General features: G+C 40.5%; 2 protein-coding genes across 6 annotated transcripts in view; one reads left to right on the top strand and one right to left on the bottom strand.

Annotated features, from left to right (window-relative positions):
- The first annotated feature begins 7,087 nt into the window (after window positions 1-7,087).
- Window positions 7,088-19,864, top strand: RPL31 (ribosomal protein L31). 2 transcript variants are annotated; one of them, XM_054701913.1, is made up of 4 exons: window positions 7,088-7,235; window positions 10,348-10,473; window positions 11,671-11,783; window positions 16,153-19,864. In XM_054701913.1, exons 1-4 carry the CDS (start codon window positions 7,129-7,131, stop codon window positions 16,224-16,226), a joined length of 420 nt encoding a protein of 139 aa, XP_054557888.1. In that variant the 5' UTR covers window positions 7,088-7,128; the 3' UTR covers window positions 16,227-19,864. The 2 variants fall into 2 exon arrangements, with proteins under 2 accessions (XP_054557888.1, XP_037383874.1); XM_037527977.2 differs by having other exon boundaries at window positions 7,107-7,235; window positions 12,057-16,195.
- TBC1D8 (TBC1 domain family member 8) overlaps window positions 8,542-21,146 on the bottom strand; it is a 108,771-nt gene continuing 96,166 nt past the window's right edge. For all 4 annotated transcript variants that reach the window (XM_037527978.2, XM_054701911.1, XM_037527979.2 and 1 more), the window contains exons 18-20: window positions 14,851-14,940; window positions 14,396-14,493; window positions 8,542-13,912 (exon numbers count right to left, since the gene is read on the bottom strand). In XM_037527978.2, the coding sequence (XP_037383875.1) occupies window positions 13,454-13,912; window positions 14,396-14,493; window positions 14,851-14,940 (647 nt within the window). In that variant the 3' untranslated portion in view covers window positions 8,542-13,453. The remainder of the gene's footprint in view (window positions 13,913-14,395; window positions 14,494-14,850; window positions 14,941-21,146) is intronic.

Raw genomic sequence — 21,146 nt, forward strand, 5'->3', positions numbered from 1 at the left:
TAACACTTATCAGTGATACTGGGCTGGGGTGTCTGTAAGATGTCCACAGACATGTCAAGTTGATATGCACACATGCCTGCAACAGACATTCCTCTTGTTCCCATGAGGTGTCATCACCCTGGTGTGAAGCAAGCCCTGGGCATGGCACAGCCCCTTCTAAAGCTGTGGGCCCAAGAGAACTCAGTTCCTTTCTTTGCATTATCACTCTAGCTCTGTGCTCCCACCTGCCCCCCTGTAAAAGGGGCTAGCTCTGGGCCTCCCCTGGTGGCGCAGCAGTTGAGCGCTGGGCTGTGAGGCTGCCCGCAGCCTCTGCAGCTCCAGTTCAATCCCCAGCCACCGGCGAGGGTACCACAAAAAAAAACGGGGGGCGGCTAGCTCTTCTCAGTTCTGACTATGATCAGTTTAGGCTGGCATGGAAGACTGCTATATAAATACAGGGTCCTCCACTTTTCAAAAGTTCATGTTAAGCCTTTTACAAAAGACATTGGTACCTGTTTTAATCAATTTAAAGGAATCTGGGAGGATTTTTGCTTTTACAACAAGAGGCTTTGCAGCAGCCATTCTATAGGTAATACACACCTAACGCATCAAGAGTGGCCCCCAAACCGCCTTACCAGGAACTACTTTGTTTATACCATACAGCTTTCACTACAGGTATGGATTTATCATATCATCCTGCTTTTACTATCTGGTAGTGTGATTTTAGATTTGTGTTATTTAATATGGTTTGGTAAGTTATTTTTTAGGTCTGGGAACGCTCAAAATTGAAGGCAGTGTGTGCTGTTAATTTAGCCCTTGAACCACCGCAGGTTCTTGTCCCACAAAGCCGTAAAAAGGAATTCACAGACTTTTTAGATAAGTAAGCAGAGAGATGCAAACTTTATTCAAGGAAGTAAAGTTTATTTTAGAGGAAAAAGAACTAAAGCAAAGACTCCAATGCAGCAATGCCAAGGAGAGGCTGAAGACACCATTATGGGCCTGTGTTTAGGGGATATTTAAACCTTTTTTTCTCTATTTTAAGATCTCATCATCCTGTTTTGTAATTGGCTTTTTCTCCTAGTGGCTATACACCTCCGGACAGATGTGCCCATTTTCCCAGCTCTTTTATCTTAGAGTGTCTCCTTTCCCTCCCCTGTGCAAGCTCTCTTAAACTTTACTGTCCCAATTAGTCTTAAATTTTAGTCTTAAAATTTACTGCCCTCATTAGGCCTCCTGAATTTCTATGCCCTTATCTTAGAAGGCTCTTTAACTCTCCCAAAGTCCCTACCTGTACTGTACCTGAAGCTGCCTAATTAACCCTTACTTACCTTGGGACTCAAAATTCCATATAAATTAATGGTAATGGCTTCTTCACTTTATGCCATTTTGGCTTATGAAAGATTTCACACAAGTGGTCTACTTTTGGATTGTGAGAGGAACCTGGGCATGAAAATGGAATTTTATTATTTACATAATTGCTGTATTAATGAAAAAAGGTCAATCTAAAAATTTTGCATGCACTAGGAACTTTTTAAAACAAAAAGTCTGCGTGAAAGTTGAATTAACCATTTTGTAACTTAATTATTTTATAATTTCCAAGACTTGTAAATCTGATTTTTCTGTAAAAGAATCTGTATTTTAACTGGCTGTCGGAATCCTTAGTTCTAGTAGAACTGGACATTTAATGGAAACAGCATAGTTACTGTCCTAGGGTTTTCTAGCTGGAAGCCATTAGGATAGGGTGGAGTGTGCCCTGCTACTGATTTAATTTAGCATTGCTTAAATTTGACACATGTTCTGAATCTGGATAAACTCAGAAAGCTCTTATTGTGTAATATTTCTTTAAGCCTACATAACATCGGGGAAGTTTAATCCCTGATCTTTTGATTCATTTAATTTTGCTTATTAAAAGGCTGTTTTGCAATCCTGTTCTGTTTCCAGAAAAAAACATGACCTTTCTAATTGGGAAACTATAATTTCTTGGCTCATGAGAAGTGACTAAAATGTGAAGTCTGGAATACATCGTTTTAGAATATTTTAAATTAAAGCACCTAAAATGTTGTTAATTTAAAATTTTTGTTTCTACATGCAACATGGTGAACTGATCAACTATTAGATCTTTGTAAGTCATGATATTTACATTTTTGCACTCTTACCTAAATTACCAGGTAAGATTTGGGTGCTTGAAACAAAATTACTTAAGTTTCTCTCTTTATGTGAAGGCTGAGGGCTTTAAAGTCAGCCATTATTAACCTAGAAAAATAACTAATTTGGATTCCCCAGCAAAATGCCATATGTGTTTTTTTGGACACCATTCCATATTATACCTATGTGCAATATAAATAATAGCACACTTCTCTAAGCCTAACATGGTTAATTAAACAGCTGAAATACATATTCTTATGTTATCTGCAAAACAGCTTTTTTTCCTTGGGAAAAAAAAGTCCTCATTAAAAAGAAAATCAGGGCCTCCCCGGTGGCGCAGCGGTTGAGCGCTGGGTTGCGAAGCTGCCCGCAGCCTCTGCAGCGCTGGTTCAATCCCCAGCTGCTCCCTGGCCACCGGAGGAGGGTCCCACATGGTGCGCAGACCTCTCCAGCCGCCCTCTGCTCCCCTCAGCAGTGTACTTCGGTCCTTCTGCCTGCTCTGCTCCCCGCTCTGGCTCTGGTGAATTCTCTCACCCTCCCGCACTTGTGACTGTACCCAGTGCTTGTATAAACAAACAAACAAACAAACAAACAAACAAATAAAAATTAAAAAATATATAATAAATAAATAAAATCAATCTCCTTTATAATTTTACCAAACCAAACAATGTCCAGTTATGAGGGAGCTATGGTGACCCTTTCAACACATTCATTGAATTAACTACAAGACCCAACAACTCAGATGTTGGGTCACCACTTTACATATACTTACAAGATCCTAAATTTAACTCAGTGTTGACTCAATTTTCTTTACAATCACTTGCCCCTCCCAACATTTGCATCTCCTTTCATAGAGCAAACATCAACCCATCTGTACAAACTGAAGATTTTTAGCCTCCATGCTGCTAAATTCATTTCTGTCTGAGGGATTTTGTACATGGAAAGAGATAGTCACCACTAATTCACTTAATGTTCAATTGTCAATCTTATAAAAAAAAATTAGAATTTTCTTAACCGTTAAGTAAACATTTCCTTTATTAATCAACGCAAAATAAAAAATAAATGAGTCAGTATGCAGGAATTTATAAAAATAAATTTCCCCAATTATGAAAAAAAGTAGTTTATGAATATAAGCACTTGTAAGAATGTCATTAAAATCCCAAGTCTGATACATAAAATACCTTAAAAGTTATAAAGCACCTTTGAAGCAAAAAGGACCTACGTAATATGACAACAAAATGAACATATTTACATCAAAGCTGTTTACATATAACTGTTGAATATCACAGAGCTAACTTGGTTTTGTTATTCTATAGTAAGTCTTATACTATGTTATAGTAAGTCTTATACTTATGTTATTCTATAGTGAGTCTTATACCTCAGTGCTCCACTTTTTATACCATTCCAGTGCTTCAATAACTCACCAAATAAAAAAATTTTATACCTCCCTAACTTTAAGATTATCATACACTCCAAAACAATGCAATGACCAGCAGAGGCTGAAGACCCAAGCAAAGTTGATGACTTGTGGCTTTGGCATGGGGACTGAGGACTTGATTATGTGGTCTGAGTTAACTCACATGGGATCTGCAGCATTAGAGTTCTCCTTTTTGATGTCAAAGTCACATGTATTTCATTGCTCTCTTTTTCATAGATTTTTAAAAATTTTTTAAAGATTTACTTATGCATACAAGAACTGGGGGTACAGGCCAGATGTGGGAGGGGTGGCTTGAGAGGATTCACCAGAGACAGAGTAGGGAACAGGCAGATTGACTGAAATACACTGCTGAGGAGAGCAGCGGGAGAGTCAGGAGAGGTCTGTTGTGCCATGTGGGTAGCTCCCTGGCCAGGGATTGAACTCTTGCTGCAGTGGCTGCAGGTAGCTTCATAGGTTGCATCTCAACCCTTTGCACCACCAGGGAGTCCCTACAGATGTTTATTTTTGAGGGTCGGTAAGAATTTGTTATATTTCCTATGGCTGGATTGTTTTAATTTGCCAAACAGTACTTTACAAGTAAAATTGCACTCATGGATACTCTTTCACATTTACAGTGTGTGGTCACTAGGGTGAATGAACTGTGGGACCACCCTTCTTTACCTTCATGGTGATGTAGCGCTGATGAGACGATAGGGTTCAGTGAGTGGGGTCCTTGGGATTGCCTCTGAGAAAGGTTTTCTCAGTTTCCCATTCAGCTACACACAGCGAGTTTACAGAGGGAAAAGATGTTTGCATAGATACAAACAGGCAAAGGACAGGTTTGTTAGGAAAGAGAATGGAAAAAAGAGGCACCTGCATAGACAGGTGGGCAGAGAGCTGCATTTTGCAAGGGCAAAGTTGTTCTTCCATGGTGTTCTTTGGGGGAATTTCATTCCTTTGTGGAATTTTATCCACTGTAAAAGCAATCATTTCTAGGATCTGATTAGATTAATCTGTAAGGACTGCTCTTTGTCATGACAATCTTCAAATCCCCACCTCAGGTCCTCCTCTAAAGAATTTCTATGCCCAGTTTAATGACTTGTTAATCATTTCTACCCCCACCTCTAGTTTCTGGCCCTGTGAAGTCTCCATCAACCACCTACCTCCACCACATCAGGCCCAAAATATTTTGGAGAGTTGAAGGGGTGGAATCCATCAGCATTCCCTACTCTTCCTGGAAGTGCATAGCTGTGTCACAAGTGTTACTTCACTCCTTTACCCCCTCAGAAAGAAACTAGCACATGTCTGTATTTTATTAACAGACACAAGTTTACAAAGAAACAAGATAACCAAGATATACAAGATAAACAAGATAAACAAGATATCAATACTTTCCACTTATTAGAATCAATAAATTAGGTATCTATTATCATGGACTACTTTTTAAATTACAATTTTTATAAGTCATGTTTTACCTGTAAGCATGAAGTAATAAGCTTGTGAACACCTAACTTTTCTAATGAGCCATTGTTACTATTTTATGCTCATCTCAGCAGAACTGCACAAGCAGGAGCTCCCTTACTTGGCTCCTTCATCTTGTTATGATTCGCTATCAGAAATCAGATGCCAAGTTTCATTATGGAAACAAGATCAAGGGCCAACTTAATTTTTCCCCCTGCCTCAAGACATAGAATCAACTCCGAGAGACCGGATTCCTTTTAAAGTTTTTTTTTATTTTAAGTATTAGGGATTAAAGCCTGGGTGCCTGGGATAAGAATGAAGCAGGGGTGGTTAAAAGTACTACGTTTGTGGCTGTTTATTGCCGTTTTGTAATGAGAGCTGAAAACATGCATGGAAATTTAAGGTCATGGCATCACATTGGTTTCTTCCATATATTTTACTCTACCTTTCTAATGTGAGCCTGTTACAGGGCAGCCCCAATATAAAACGGGTTGCCTGGCTGTGGGTCCTCACTCGCGTGCTTAAAAGGAACTTATTAATACTCCACTGCAGGCACACACAAAAGGTTAATAAAAAGTTTATTTACAAGGGAAGGGGAAATGAGGAAATGTACAACTCAGGGAGAAAATAGGGAAATAAAGTCTTAAATGCGTCCTACCCTTTCCGCCTATCTGGAAACCCAATGGCGCTGGAGAGCTGGCTGCGAGCCAGGAGCCTTGAAGCCAAAAAGCCCCCGCAAGACCCACATGTCTGGTTTTATACCAAACCTGGCTGCTTAACTCCACCCTCAGGTTCCAGCAACCTTCCCTTTGGTAGTGATGGGATTTGTCTTTCCCAATGTCCTGATGGATTTGGTCTGGAGTGGGGGTGGAGTCCCCCTAACAAGTCATCAACCACTAACACTTTATAAATTGACATACCATATAAAGCCATGTAAACAGTCAATTTTATTTTTTTTTAAAGATTTATTTATGCATACAAGAACTGGGGTACAGGCCAGAGCTGCGGGGGGTGAGAGGATTCACCAGAGACAGAGTGGGGAGCAGAACAGGCAAATCCACTGAAATACACTGCTGAGGGGAGCAGCAGGCGAGACAGGAGAGGTCTGCCTCGCCATGTGGGTGGCTGCCTGGCTGGCCAGGGATCGAACTCATGCTGCAGAGGCCGCGGATTGCTTCATAGTGTGGTACCTAACCCTTTGCGCCACCAGGGAGGCCCCCTAAACTGTCGATTTTAATTTCTAAATATTTCTTGTGCCAAAAATCTTTTCTCTGTCCCCACTATTTGCCCCAGCCTAGACCCGCCATTTTTGCGGGATCACAGCCTCCTAGTTGACACCCAGGCTCCTGTCCTGATCCCATCCAACCGCTGGGCTGGGTTCTGGTTCCCCCTAAATGCACAGAGAAAAGACCCAAGCCCTTCCTGCTGCTCATTAGCGCGAAGCCTTTGCAAGCTCCACTGCAGGAGGCAGAATTCACAGTGCCTGCCCCCGGTGTTTAAGGCGCTTCCGCGCAGTCGCGGGCCTCCCAGGCCCGCCCCGGCCCCGCCCCTGAAGCCCATTCGCTCCTCCCATGACGCGTCACAGCTTTCGCTTCTCCCCTTTTCTAGCCACACCCCTACACCCGCCTCCAGCTGACCCGGAAGTTGTGCTTGCGACCGTGCTTTCCCTTTCCCACAATGCCCCACGCACTTCCTTTCAACGTTCTGGCCCGGCAGGGTGAGTATGGGCCCTGCGTCCCGGTGTTTGGAATCTGGCTCCATCCTGGTCTGGGACTGTGCTGATACGGGCAGGGGCTTTCTTATGAGCTTGTCCTGGATTCGGTGTTTCAGGAAAACCAAAAGCCACGCTTCGTTTAAAGGCTGCACAGTTTGGGAAGGGTAGCGGCCAAGCTTAGGGAGCCGAGGCCTACAGGGTTTCCGGCGCAGGGCCAGCTGAGGGACGCGGGTGCTGGGCCGCTGGCTGGCCAACTTGGCTTAACACAAATTTGGACCTTCAGGGGCCTAGCCAGACCCTGAACACCCCGAAGCGCCCGGAGGCGGCAGCTTGAGGCGGGCTCAGGAAGAATTACTTGGTTTGTGCTTGTCCCACTCGCTTCTGAATCGGTCTCCTTGTTGCCTGGGTTTAGATGGCTCCCGCAAAGAAGGGTGGCGAGAAGAAGAAGGGCCGTTCTGCCATCAACGAGGTGGTTACCAGAGAATACACGATCAACATTCACAAGCGCATCCATGGAATGTGAGTATCCCTGCGGTCGGCCCGATGCCCTACTGAGGGGGAGTTCTGGACCGTTCGCGTTCGGTGGTGCTGTCAGGCCTGCCGGGGTCCAGGTGGTCTAGAAAGAACGCGTTTCTTCAGCAGCGCAAATCTGAACCCCACGGACCCTATTTTAGTTTACTCGGAGGTTAATAACTGGAAATAATAGATTGAAGAGTAATTTCTGGGAGAGCCAATGTGAGAGAATTAGGTGATTGAGTCCGCTAAATGCTTTGGTCGGATTATCCCGCGCAGGTGAAGGGCGTTTGTGAGGAAAAGCCAACTGATTTAATTGTCTCTAGATACCAGTAAAGTTGTTGGTTTCCCGGTACAACCTGTCTGTCAATGATGCGAAGTGCCAGGCGTCAGCCCTCTTGTCTCTAACTTGAAAAGATTGTGTAGCTGTTTTAAAACTGGGAATGAAGTGCCCTCGCCCGCAGAGATGCCTGCTGTGGTGCAGGTTGTAATCCCGGAAGTGAAACTGCTGGAGCCAGGAATGTATCCATGAAATGGAGTTATAGGCCAGTATTTTGAATGTTTAAGTTCTTGGGTTTTTACCTGGGCTTTGGTTTTTAGTTATAGAGCTTAGAAAGGTTTTCCCTTTTGCGGGGGCGGGGTGGGGGGCGGCATGTGGTGCTATGGTGCTGATAATGAAGACCGAATCTCTTTTTGAATACTGTTAAGATATGGAGAATTTTTAATAGTAAAATGTTAAAAAGCCAAATTTTCTATTCAGTACCAGTCAGCAGGCTTTCTTGTGCTTGCTGGGCAGTCTGTCATCTTGGGACTGATTTTGCTAGGAACTTAAATATGTGTAATATGTGCATTCTTATTTGGTGGGGGGGGGGTCCCCAGAAATAGCTTCTGGGTCAAAAAGCCAGTGCCCTTTTTTATGCATTAATGCTGTTTGTGAGGCACCACCTTCTCACCCCGCTTTTAGGGCCTGCATTCATTTTGGGAGTATGTCAAAACTTCATCAGGCGCCTATCCTGGGCTGTGCAGGAAACCAGAGGTGCTGCCTCCTTGTTTTACTTAGGGAAGTTAGGCAAGTGCTTAGGTACAAAAAGTGGAAAGTGAGGCATTGGGTGAAAAGGGGTGTTCTTTTAAGGATCACAGCGATGATAATGGGATATTCAAAAAGTGTGATGTGAGCCATAGCAGGTGGGCAGGTTTTTCAGGCATTTTGTGCAAAAGTCCCAAGTAAAAACCTATACTACTAAATCCTTCAGTTATTTCTTTTTTTTTTTAAAGATTTGTTTTTATATATATATATATATATATATATATATATATACACACACACACACGCATACAATAGCTGGGGTACAGGCCAGAGGCACAGGAGGGTGAAAGGATTTACCAGAGACAGAGCCGGGACCAGAACTGGCAGATCCACTGAAATACACTGCTGAGGGAAGCAGCGGGTGAGGCAGGAGAGATCTGCCCGGCCATGTGGCTTTCTCCCTGGCCGGCCACAGGGAATCAAACCCGTGCTACAGAGACTGCAGACAGCTTCACAGCACTGCACTCAAGCCGCTGTGCCACTGGGGAGGCCCCCTTTGGTCATATCTGAGTAACACTTGACAGTTCATTTTTTACTCTTCTGTGAAAATACTGGTACTTCCAAAGATTAGAGTCTTGTGTTTTTCTTCTCTAGCAGTGAACTTCCTCATTCTCAACCAGACCTTTCAGTGATTTGGAGGTCCAGGGCCCTCTCTTTTCTTCATAGGCTTGGTAATAGTGACTAGTCTTAGGTCCGTATATATCCAAATGCTATTAACGTCTCTATTTGATCTTTAAAATGGGCCTTTGAAGCTCCTGGTGACCATCTCTACCCCCAACCTTTCTGTTTCTCTGTGGCCTTATTTCAGTCATTTGGCGATTAAGCATGTCCTGTGGCTCTGCCTTCTAAATCAAACTAGAAGCCAGAGTTCTTGCTACCATCCCACAAGAGCTGGCTACTTACTTTTTTAGTTTTTGACCACTTGTGTTAATTATACCAGGCATGTTCCTAACTTGGGTAACTTCTGTAGTATGTAATGCCATCTGATGTACTCTGGATGTAACCTATATAAGCTGTAACAGATGGGATATTGTCTATTAACTCTACCACTGTTCTAGCACCGTTTATTTCTAGATGACTAAGAATTTAAGTGAAAAAAGGGAATTTGATGGGCTGTAGAAGTAGACTGGGTAAGCAAAGGGAGCTGGGAACAGTGTAAGAAGCCAAGTGAGGTGGGGGCAAATGGATGTCAGATGTTACACGGGTCCTAGAAGTCACTGGATGTTTTAGATCAGAATTGTTTTTCTTGCATATAGTAAAATGTGTTACTTTTATTAGATTTCACGAAATCATTTCATCTAACAAAACTGCTAGGTTTGCTGTGTGTTGGACACTGTTGGAGTTAAAAGGTGAATCACTGACATGGTGACTTCTTTGACATTCCCAGTGTTGGAGTGGTGGGATACACTTAGACTAGTCTTTGCCCCACTAGGAATTACCCAAAATGCCTGACTATTTCAGCCTTTACTAAAGTTTTGCTTTGCATTTTTTCATTAATTGGAAGCATTAAATTCAAATTAATTTATCTGTCCTCATCTAACAGTGGGGTAATTAATAGCACCTTACTCAGTTGGAACAAACATAAATTAATGACAGTTTTATAGCTGACAGCTCTTGTCCTCCTACATATGAGGAAATCTGTACATTTCAGGCCCCTACTATTAAAACATAGACCGATACTGGAACTTTAAGTATTGTATATTTTATTTCGAAGTGTATTCTAACTTTTTTTATTATTCTTGGCAATGGTATTAGACATTGGGGATGTGTTTTATCTAGAAAGGGTTAACGAAGTGTATTTTAGCATCGCTTAAGGATCACATCCAGAGTCCTTATCCCACATTATTGAAAATGGATTATGCACTTGTTTCCCAAGTGTCCTCCTGGTTGCTGGGTATTAATGCACTGGTGGTAAAAAGGTTTGTTCTGGGCCATTCAAGGTTTGGATTGGATTTTTGTGGGTGTGAAATTAGGATATACTGTGTCATACATTGAATTTGTATTCCTATAGTTACTTTGTTTGAATTTCAGTGGCTTCAAGAAGCGTGCCCCTAGAGCACTCAAAGAGATCCGGAAATTTGCAATGAAGGAAATGGGCACTCCAGATGTGCGCATCGACACCAGGCTCAACAAAGCTGTCTGGGCTAAGGGAATAAGGTGCTTTCAATTACTTGTGTTTTAAGATGAATTTTTGTATAGTTACGCCAGTTTGACCAACTCTAGTTTTTAAGTCCAATAATTTAATGAATGTGGATGTGTAAGGAAATATGACAGTTGTTCAAAGGGCAGAATTGAAGCCCTTGGATGTGGTTGGTTGAACCAGCAATGTAAGGGACAGATAAGAGCAATTGAACAGAAAAACCTTGGCATGATTTGGAAACAGGTTGGGGAAGGTGGAATACATAAGTGACTTGAACAATGAATGAAGATATTATGCAGGGGACAGAATATGTGGGATATTGTGGGTAATAGAGTTTGGATTTCTTTTTAGACATAATGGAAGCAGTTGGATGGGGTAGTTTTCAGCCATAGGCAATTTCAGGAGATGGAGGGGGCATTTTTGGTTGTTACTGGGGATTGCTGCAGATTAAATATATAGCTAAACATCAAAGGACTAGGCAGCTTCCTGTAGCAATTTTCAGGCCAAATAATAATACTGAGATGGAAAAACCTTGTGTATACATAAAGGGTGGCTTTTCGCTGTGGAAGTGGCACTGCCCTCGGGGAATGGTACTGGCATGGACTATGTGATTGTAGGGAGACTGGAGTAGGGAGTAGTGGTGGGAGATTGCTTTTGGCTAGTCTTTCAACATTGGGGTTGGAGGCAAACAACACAAGGCTCAACCTGATTGTCTCTCGATGAGAGTGTTGTACATTGAGCCAGAAGTAGTCCCGAGTTTCAGGACAACTCCTGAGATCAAAGGTGGAAATAACAGGTCCTTACAATCCTAAGAAGTCTGAATGAGAGCATTACCTGCAGAGACACTGAACAAGTAATAGCTTTGTGTTTAATATAGCCTTCAGAGTTGTGAGGTTTTTCCAAGTTTAACAGACAAATCCTAGAATCAAGATTTGTGTTTTAGTGGCAAAGGGCAAAGACGTGGCATAAGACTGAATGCTCAGTTTGAATGTCAGTGGTGGCTAGTATAAATGCTGAGGGGATGGTATTTAATGTCCCCCTGTGGGTGTTCATTTTCCAGGGCACTGATAAATGCCATGCATCCTCTGGCTAGTTGGTCAGAATAGAGCAAAGGACAGCAGGAGGAGCATGTTACAGAAATGGGGGACAGAATGAATACATTTGTTGGCTTTTCTTGATAGGAGACATTGACTTCATGTCTATATTTTTATTAGGAATGTCCCCTATCGTATCCGTGTACGGTTGTCCAGGAAACGTAATGAGGATGAAGATTCGCCAAACAAGCTGTATACATTGGTTACCTATGTACCTGTCACAACTTTCAAAAGTAAGTTTTACTCAATCCCACACTCTCCTTTAGTCCGTATAGTTTGAATTCATTTGTTCAGCAGATGCACTACCCACCTGTATATGCCAGTAATGCTTCCATTAGGGATATGCATAACAGGCATATTCAGTATACCTTTTTTGTTGTAGTGTGAAAATAAAGATACAAAATATATAGATAGTAAAAATATTTCTACTATCCTAAACCCTCCAAAAAGGTTTTGGGAAGTGCTGTGTGGCAATGGAAGTTGACTGGCTGTCCCTTCTTTTGCAGATCTACAGACAGTCAATGTGGATGAAAACTAATCACTGATTAGCAAATAAAGTTACAGGGCCTCAGTGGTGGCACAGCGGGTTGAGCATGATACGCCTGTGTATTTCTGCCTGTTCTGTTTCCCCACTCTGTCTCTGGTAAATCCTCTGGCCTATACCCCAATTATATAAAAAATTTATTCATGCAAAGTGACAGAATTGCCTTTGTACTTATTCCTTTTCTAGTTGCGGTGTAATGTTCTATGCATCTTAGAGCAGTTTCTAATTATAGAAACTTTTGGGTGACTTCCTAAATATTTAGGCCTGTTTCCCCTTCTCCCCAGCCCCTGGTATTTCTGAATATTTGCACAGGCCTAGCCTTTTTAAGTACCACTATTTAGGTAATTGAAACATTAGAGCTATGTTACTGTTCTGTGCATGTTTTGTGTATTTCTAAGAGAAACATTTCTCCAGGGGTTGGCATTAGATGTTGGCTGCTGTTTACCACTTTGCATGTTTTTAATACTGAAAGGATGCAATTGGTAGCATCTTCTAAAATAACTGATCTTTGGTGAGGTACCAAATGTTACATGTACAGTTCTTATTTTAGCTCATGTATTTATATTACATAGAGCTAAAACTAGGTAAGATTTAAGGCTACAGTAACAAAGTCAGCCTGAAAACAAGCTATTGCAGATACTGTTTCATGATTTTAACACACCCCCACCCTCAGACAAATGCTGTCATAAGGACTTCCCTTTTTTGAAGCCCTGTGGCTGATAACATTGCATAGCCATGGTGAGGTTGAGAGCCTGCAATATATTGCACTCCAGACTGAAGTAAATATAAGGTACAAGCAAAGGACCAAGTCAATACAAAAGTTTCTTATTAAAAACTTGGAGGCCAACATTGAAAGCAAGGTTTGTACACATATTTGGAAGGACACAAAATGAATGAATACAACCAAATATATTAAAATGGTTTCAATTACCAGCATTGAAACAAAATTAGTGCAAAAAAATCCAAATACAATTGCACAGACAGTGGCGCTCAGATTTTGAAAGTGAACTTGATTCTTAACCTCTCCCGTTACTCCAAGTGAAAAATAAGCTTTGGCTCTTCCCTGGATTAGAATCACAAAAGTGCCCATTTCAATAAATCTGATCAAAGTGAAAATGCAAGTCACAGCTTTTAGGAGAACTGATGGATACATTTTAGTACAGATAATATCCAATTGAACTCTCAGAATAAATAGAAATGTTGAGGGTTACATCAGTTCTCCCTGCCACTATTGTGGCTTGTCAGGTTGCTTGTCTGGACACCCATCCTGTAAACTCAAACTGAGTCTGGATTTATGGGCAGACAACGCACAAAACTGGTCCTTGCTTTGGTATGGCAGAGTCCACAGCACCACTCTTCTCACAGGTTATTCATCTTGAGTTCAGGCTGTGATTGGTGGCTCATTTCAGAAGTTTTGAGACTGTACTGATTGATCTTGGCATTTTCAAGTTTGGATCTAATGTCCAGTGGCTTTTCAAAAAAGTTTACTAATGACTGTTCAGTGAGAAGTGATGCTAAAATATGTTCAAGGGAGACAGTCCAGTCCCCTTCTGCCTCTTGAGGAAATACCTGGGAGTCCTGGGGAATCTTCCCGGGGTCTGTGTCAGCGAAAACCAAGTCCTCAGGAGAAGAAGCTGAAGCCTGCAGCACCTCTCCACATTCCTGGGAGCAGCTTCCTGAGCTGCTACTTCGCTGGCCTACTTCCCCAATCTGCAGCAGCAGGGTGGTTACTGTGGCAATGGCTTGATACAAACTGTTTTCTTCTGGATCTTCATGGAACATGCTGTACAAAGTTTTACAGAACTGGATAAATTCTCTCTAGAATTAAAAAAAGAAAAAAATGTATATAATAGTGTAACAAGATGGAAACAGTAGTCATTCCTTCATTTCCACAGGAGATTGGTTCCAGGACTCCCACAGATAGCAAAATCCACATGTGCTCAACTCACAAAATGAAATATTTGCATATAACCTACATGCATTATCCTATCCTGTATACTGGGTTGTTGAAAAAGAGTCTTGAAATTTTTTTTTTTCAAGCATCATGACTATTCCTGACAACCCAAAACTATAAAACATCCCTGGATGTAATGTATCGCATATTTATATTTCAAAAAGCATTGAGTATCTGAAATATCCAAATGAAACAATTTAAATATTCCCCAATTAATCACAACAGTGTTTCACTCCCAGAAGTTAAGTTCTTTGATTTTGGCATTGGTGACAAAGGGGCCCAAGCTTACCTCTGAACAAATCATTTAACAAAATAGTTTCATTTTCTGCACAGAATAAAGTCCATACCTGGCTCATTTTGGGCAACTCTTTCTCGGTTTTATCTTTTTCTTTGGCCAAATCCTTAATCATCTGCTTCAGCTGTTTCTGATAATCAGTTGCATCACCTTGAGACAAAAAACAGTAAGTAAATTCAAAGAAAGGGAAATATGTAGAAGGGAGTAATGAATTTCATTAAGCAAATTCCATGTACAAACTTAGAAGCAGAGATTACATTGGAAATTTTTACCACTGATTCACAGAAATAGAATGGTAGGTAGCTAGAAGAGGACCTCAGATAGTAAGCAGTAGGGTCAAAATGCAGTCTTCCTGCAACTTGGAAAGTGCCTGGCCTCTAAAAGCAATGTACTGGGTATTAATTACAGGAGGGAGGGAATAGACAAGTCTCCCTTTAAGATGATCAGTGAATCACTCCAACCAGTTTCAGTGGCGTGCTTGGGGTGAAGATAATGTAAAGTACATGCCATTTGACTTCCCAAAAACCAGAGGTCTTGATGTTGACAACAGAGGATTCTTCAGTGGTGACTGGCTGTCTCGGTCATTTTCAGTGAGTGCTATTAAGAAGAAAATGTTTTAACATTAATAAATTGCATCTTAGCCAAAACTAACAGATTAATTTAGCTTTTTTTGGTAAAACAGAGAAGGCTAAGCCAGCAGCCCCAACCTGTGGGCTGCAATCCTTGCACAATCCATGAATCCAAGGTGTATACCAAGCACTGTCTGTCTGGATACACAATGAAGGAAATACTTCACTTGAATATGTATAGATACTGTTGTAACTAATAACATGCAAGTTCACATCAGCTGATACTGATCTGGAAAATGCTTATACTAAAACCCCCATTTTGTAAAAACTCATGTATAAGCATATGTAAGGAACTCTAGAAATAAACATCTAGATGGCAGAATAATTTTCATGATATTCTATATAATGAACACACTATACATAATTTTTAGCAAAAATTATAAAAAAAATTACTGAACTCAAGTAGCACTTAGAGATTTCTTTTGAAATAGACTAAAATACAATTGTATCCAGACCCTCAAATTCCTAATAGGAATGTAGAATGATTCAGCTACCTTGGAAAACAGTCCGGCAGTTCTTTAAAAAGTTGAAACTGTTCACAGTGCCTAAAGCCTCATTCGTAAAAGCCAAAAAGTGGAAACCTAAATGTAAGTTTTGATGAATGGATAAACAGAGTATAGCATCCCAACCAAATGGAGTAATATTTAGCCATAAAGAGGACTGACATGTTACCTTAGGGATGAATCTTGAAAACATTGTTCTAAGTGCAAACAACCAGACACATAACACAATACTCTATTTATATGAAATATCCAGAATAGACAAATCTGTAAAGACAGCAGGGGAATGGATGAGTTGCAACAGCTATCAATTACAGGCTTTGTTTTGGGGGGTGATGAAAATGTTCTAAAGTTGACAGTGATGATGGTTACATAACAATATTAAATGGATGAATTGTAGAGTATGAATTAAACAGTCTATTATAAAAAATAAAAAGGATCCTTCCTCTGCAATTTTAATTAAGTACTGAAACTAGTAGGCCTAGAGAGTAATAAAACTGAAGAGAAATGTCAAGATTTATTTGTGAGCCACAAATATCCACAAGATGGCACCAAAGCTTTAATAACAACCCTCCTTCCTACTTTGTGAGGTAGGCTGGGTTTTGGAGGAGGGTCTAGGGAGAGGGGGGTTTGTTTTTTTTCCTTTTTTCTGTAACTTACTGAGTCATTTTTTTCCCCAGCTTTGCTCAAAATAAGTTCGAGGCAGTGGCAGAGGTGGGGATCCAATCAGAAACTCAAAGCAAAATTACCCTGAATGGTAAGGACCATTGGGTAGTCGTGATGGAAATGATTTCCTAGATGACAGCCACCCTCTGGTGACCGAGTTGGTAACTGAGTTCCTACCCTCAGTGTTCAGTGTCACAAACACTAGAAACGTGTAGACAAGTCACTGTAAACAAACTGCTTTAACAGAAGAACCTATACACACCAGTGCCGTTGGAGTCTAGAAAGGAGTGATTAATTTAAAGGGTGGTGAGAGCTCAGAATGGAGGCAGGTGAAGTGACAAGAAGCAACAAAGGCAAACCCATAAAGCAGTACCTCTCTCCTGTCCTGGCACACAGAAAACAAACACCATCACCCAGACTGACCACTAGGGGACGCTGGAGGAGGCCAGGAGCACACTGTAAACCTCAGGTAATCTGATCAGAACATAGCATGCAGTGCATTAGGGAAAGTACTCCACTGAATTTATATACACACATACACACACACACACACACACACTCTTTCAGCTTTTTAAAACAAGATATTTGAAGTTTTGTAAACCTACTTCTATATACGTAGCTTATATTTCAAGACAGATTTAAGAGACATTTCTATGAAAATTACCACTGTCTCAGTACTGCACAAGTTAAAATTTGGTAAAGGATTTATATTTGGCTATCTGAAACTCACAAATGTTTTCAGACATTGTTTCGTTAGCTACCACCAGCAGGAAAGTCTGTTTGATGCTTCAGGACTTAACATTAGTCAATGTGCAGTTTTCATTTTTTGTATCATTGTTACTGTAACTGCTTTCTTCATTACTTTCTCTATGGGATTCTCTGGAGGGGAAAGCACTTCCACTGCCAATGTCTTATCTGATAGAGGAGTACATACACCTCTTTCAACGCAATTTAACTATCACATGTAGTTTTGACAGTACAGTCGAATGAAACCACTTTACTTTTTTTCTTATTAAAATAGTACAGTGCCTTCCTCCTACCATTCCATAGTGGATAAAAAAAAATTATGGTGGGAAGAATTTGCAATTAGGTTAGGAATTTCAATATATCCAAGTCACTCACAGAAAATCAACTAAAGTATTCAATGTACATTTCTCATCTCTTGTAAGAAAATCACTTGACTGACAGGTACTAGAGGTAAATAAATCCAACTTTTTAGTGACTTCTTGATGAGTTGGGTAATATCAGGGCTCTTCAGCACTTACCTTTTTTAAAAAGTTCAATGCAATTTTTCAATTTCACAGAAGAGTTTTTTTTTTGGCAGGGGGGGAGAGGAGGGTTATATCCTACACTTCATAATATTTCAAAACCCTTAATGGCATTTTGAACTCAGGTCTCCAAAGAACAAATCTTTCTAGCCTAAGCTGCCTACCATAAAATTGAATATACCTGGTATTTTTATCAATACTGCCTACATTGTTAAAATAGAATATATAAACTATCATTTTATATATTCTGCAAGAAATGGACCTTTTAAGTTTAGCTATATATTCTCAGAATCATCATCTCCTCCAGTCTGAATCTTCAGACGACTATCCGTTCTCTGAGGAAGTTTCCGATCCTATCTGGACTACTAATTTAGCTCATCTGTTTACCCTTAGCGAACCTTCTTTGTGTATGCCATTAATAATGTGATCATAGGGGCCTCCCCCCCGTGACACAGCGGGTTGAGCGCAGTGCTGTGCCTCTGCGGCGCCAGTTCGATTCCCAGCCGGCCAGGGAGAATCCCACTTGGCGAGGCAGACCTCTCCTGTTGCACCCGCTGTTCCCCTCAGCAGTGCTTTCGGTCTGTTTGCCTGTTCTGCTCCCCGCAGTCTCTGGTGAATCCTCTCACCTGCCCACGCCTCTGGCTTGTACCCCAACTATTGTATAAATAAAAATAAATCTTAAAAAAAAAATCTGATCATAGGGCAATGCAGAGTCTTGGGTTCTGATAGGTATCTAGACATACTGGTACATTCTTAAAAGCAGGAGTTTATTAGCACTTATCTTAACAATTGTTTCATAAAATAACCATAAGAACAGAGTGACCAAAAAATGAGGAACTGATATGGTAGGTGGAACCTAAGTGCCAAACTGTTCTCTAGGGAAACAGGAGTAGTCACATGCTATCTTCTGTCCTGTTGCTGTTAGCCTCAAACATACATCTCAGTCCACAATACTACTAAGGTTTTTCATTCATATTGAATATTCCATTATTATGAACTATGACTGCATGTATCAGTACCTGTTTGCAGGTACTCTTGACAAAGCAGACAATGTCATTCAAAGATCTCATTTCCAACTGTACTGCATAGGTTTAGAAAGTACATACATTATAACTAAATGAATTTAAACTTTCAAAGATCATTCTTTTCTCACAATGTTAAATAACTAAAAAGGATCAAATGTTACTAAAATCTTAGCCCAATCAGGCCATTTTTATGCTAATTTTCAGCCTAATAGTGAAATACCTACATGCAGTTCCTAATTAGAACTTTTAAATAATGACCTCTTCAAAAACAGACTGTCACTATCAGTGAGAAACTATTTAGACAAGAAAGTGGAAGCAAATGGCATTTTTCTCTTTGATAATTGCTTTTTTTTTTTTTTTAACATTTTAAATACATTTTTATTGCAGTAATGTTGCATCACTTCTTGGCCTTTTGGCTAAGATCAAGTGTATTGAATTAATGTTGCATTGTAACATTATAGAAGTTTTAGGTTTATAAAATTAAAAATCAACATGTATATATTACAACAAATTCACCACTAAAAATTCAATTCAATCCACCAAACAGTTGCCATCTTTACCCATTACCCAACCTTTTCCCTTCTTGTAGCAACAAACTCGGTCTTATAGTATAAAACTTAGTTTTTGTCATTTATTTGTGACTATATATCACATAAATGAAATCATAAAGTGTTTTTCTTTCTCTGTGACTTATTTTTCTCATTAAGCATAATACCCTCTAGATCCTTCCCACAGTATCACAGATCTCATTTTGCTAGACTATCCTAAAGATGTCATTGTCATTCATAATGTGTGCCCTAATCAGCACTACATATTTAGGTCTTCTTTATGGGACCAACTCAGTTATTTTACCAAATTCTGTACAGCTGTACATTGGCAGAGTGAAAACTGCATTTATTGATGGAGCTCCTATGACAGCTTTAAGTAGAATGTGTGATTGCTTTAAAACTTTTTCTATTCTGTAGGGAAATAAAAAGATCTCAAAATTGCAACATTCTATAGCATTTCCATTTTAATTTTGGTTAAAAGTCAGTTTATTTGGAAGTGGACAATATGGTGTTAGGAATGTAAACAACTAAAGCAATTTGATAATTGCTTTCATGTTACAGAATCTGAAAAGTTCAAATGCTTCTGGTTGTGCATTAAGAGACTGATCATTCTGGGCCTCCCCTGGTGGTGTAGCGGTTGAGCGCTGGGCTGCAAAGCTGCCCGCAGCCTCTGCAGCGCCAGTTCAATCCTCGGCCATCTGGAGAGGGTCCCAAATGGCGCGCAGACCTCTCCTGCTGTGCCCGCTGCTCACCTCAGCAGTGTACTTCGTCTGTCTGCCTGCTCTGTTCCCCGCTCTGGTGAATTCTCTCACCCTCCCACGCTTATGACTGTATCCAGTGCTTGTATAAATAAATAAATCTTTAAAAAAAAGACTGATCATTCTATATATATATAAACAGCTCTTCCTTTACTGAAAAATATAAAGGTAGCCTTTATTTTGGCTAATATGTCTGACATGGTTTTTCCTCATACACAGATATTGCTATATTATATAGTCTATAATTGCTTTAGGATTCAAATTATAACACTAAATATCACCAATGAAGCATTATAACCTTACTTTTTCCTAAAGTGAATTGTTGCTTTCTATCCATACTTCATCAGTATGTTAGTATATTTTCTTGTGCTCCTTCAGGTTTGTTAAGCTTATTCGGGTTTTCAACATTTTGAGTCCTTTTTTAAATCTAGTAACTATCTTTAATCAAACTGCAAATTGGACTTATTCACAAGATTCTCCCATTTAACTCAACTTCTTGACAAAACTCTTCCTTTGGGCAGCAAATGCACTAGGGATGTTAAGCTTCAGAAAGAAATCATCTTCATATGAAGCTGGACAAAGTCTGGGGCAGCATGACTTTTACTAAATTTTTTCTTTAAAGATTTATTTCATTTATGCATACAAGAGCTAGGGTACAGGCCAGAGGTGTGGGGGGTGAGAGGATTCACCAGAGAGAGTGGGGAACAGAATGGGCAGATTGAAGGAAGTATACTGCTGAGAAGGGCAGCGGGCAAGTCAGGAGAGGTCTGCTGCGCCATGTGGGTTGCTCCCTAGCTGGCCGGGGGACTGAACTTGTGCTGCAGTGGCTGCGGACAGCTTCATAGTGCTGTGACTTAACCCCTTGTGCCACCAGGGTGGCCCTAGACTAAATATTTTTAAGAATATTATTCAATGAGGATCCAGACCAGCAGGGGAAAACTTTGCAGAACAAACTCAGCACAAGCTCCACTTGCGGTAGATACACAAAAAGCCTCCAAATGTCTCAGTTTGTGTTCACTTGTCATTTCCAACATATCATTCTCAGTAGCTTGTTTTGGTGCTTTCTAATGAAACTAATATTCTTCTAAGTTGTCTTTTAAAAGTGCAGTCATTGTTTATGCCACCCACTGCTCCCCTCAGTAGTGTATTTCGTCAGTCTCTCTGTTCTGCTCCCTGCTCTGGTGAATCCTCTCACCCTCCCGCGCTTCTGACTGTACCCAGTGCTTGTATAAATAAATCTTTAAAAAAAAATACAAAAACTTTTCTTACCAACTACTGTTTGTCCCACCTTTAATCAAAAAGTTATTTATCATGGTAAAAAGAAAGCACTTGTTGAAATTACATCTATTTAAGGAAAAGTACCTAAGATATTGTGGATACTCATGGCCTTGGCAAAAGGATATGTCAAA

Source organism: Talpa occidentalis, unplaced genomic scaffold (assembly GCF_014898055.3).
Source record: "Talpa occidentalis isolate TD23 unplaced genomic scaffold, MPIMG_talOcc4v2.1 talOcc4.5, whole genome shotgun sequence".
In the NCBI taxonomy this organism is placed as follows: Eukaryota; Metazoa; Chordata; class Mammalia; order Eulipotyphla; family Talpidae; genus Talpa; species Talpa occidentalis.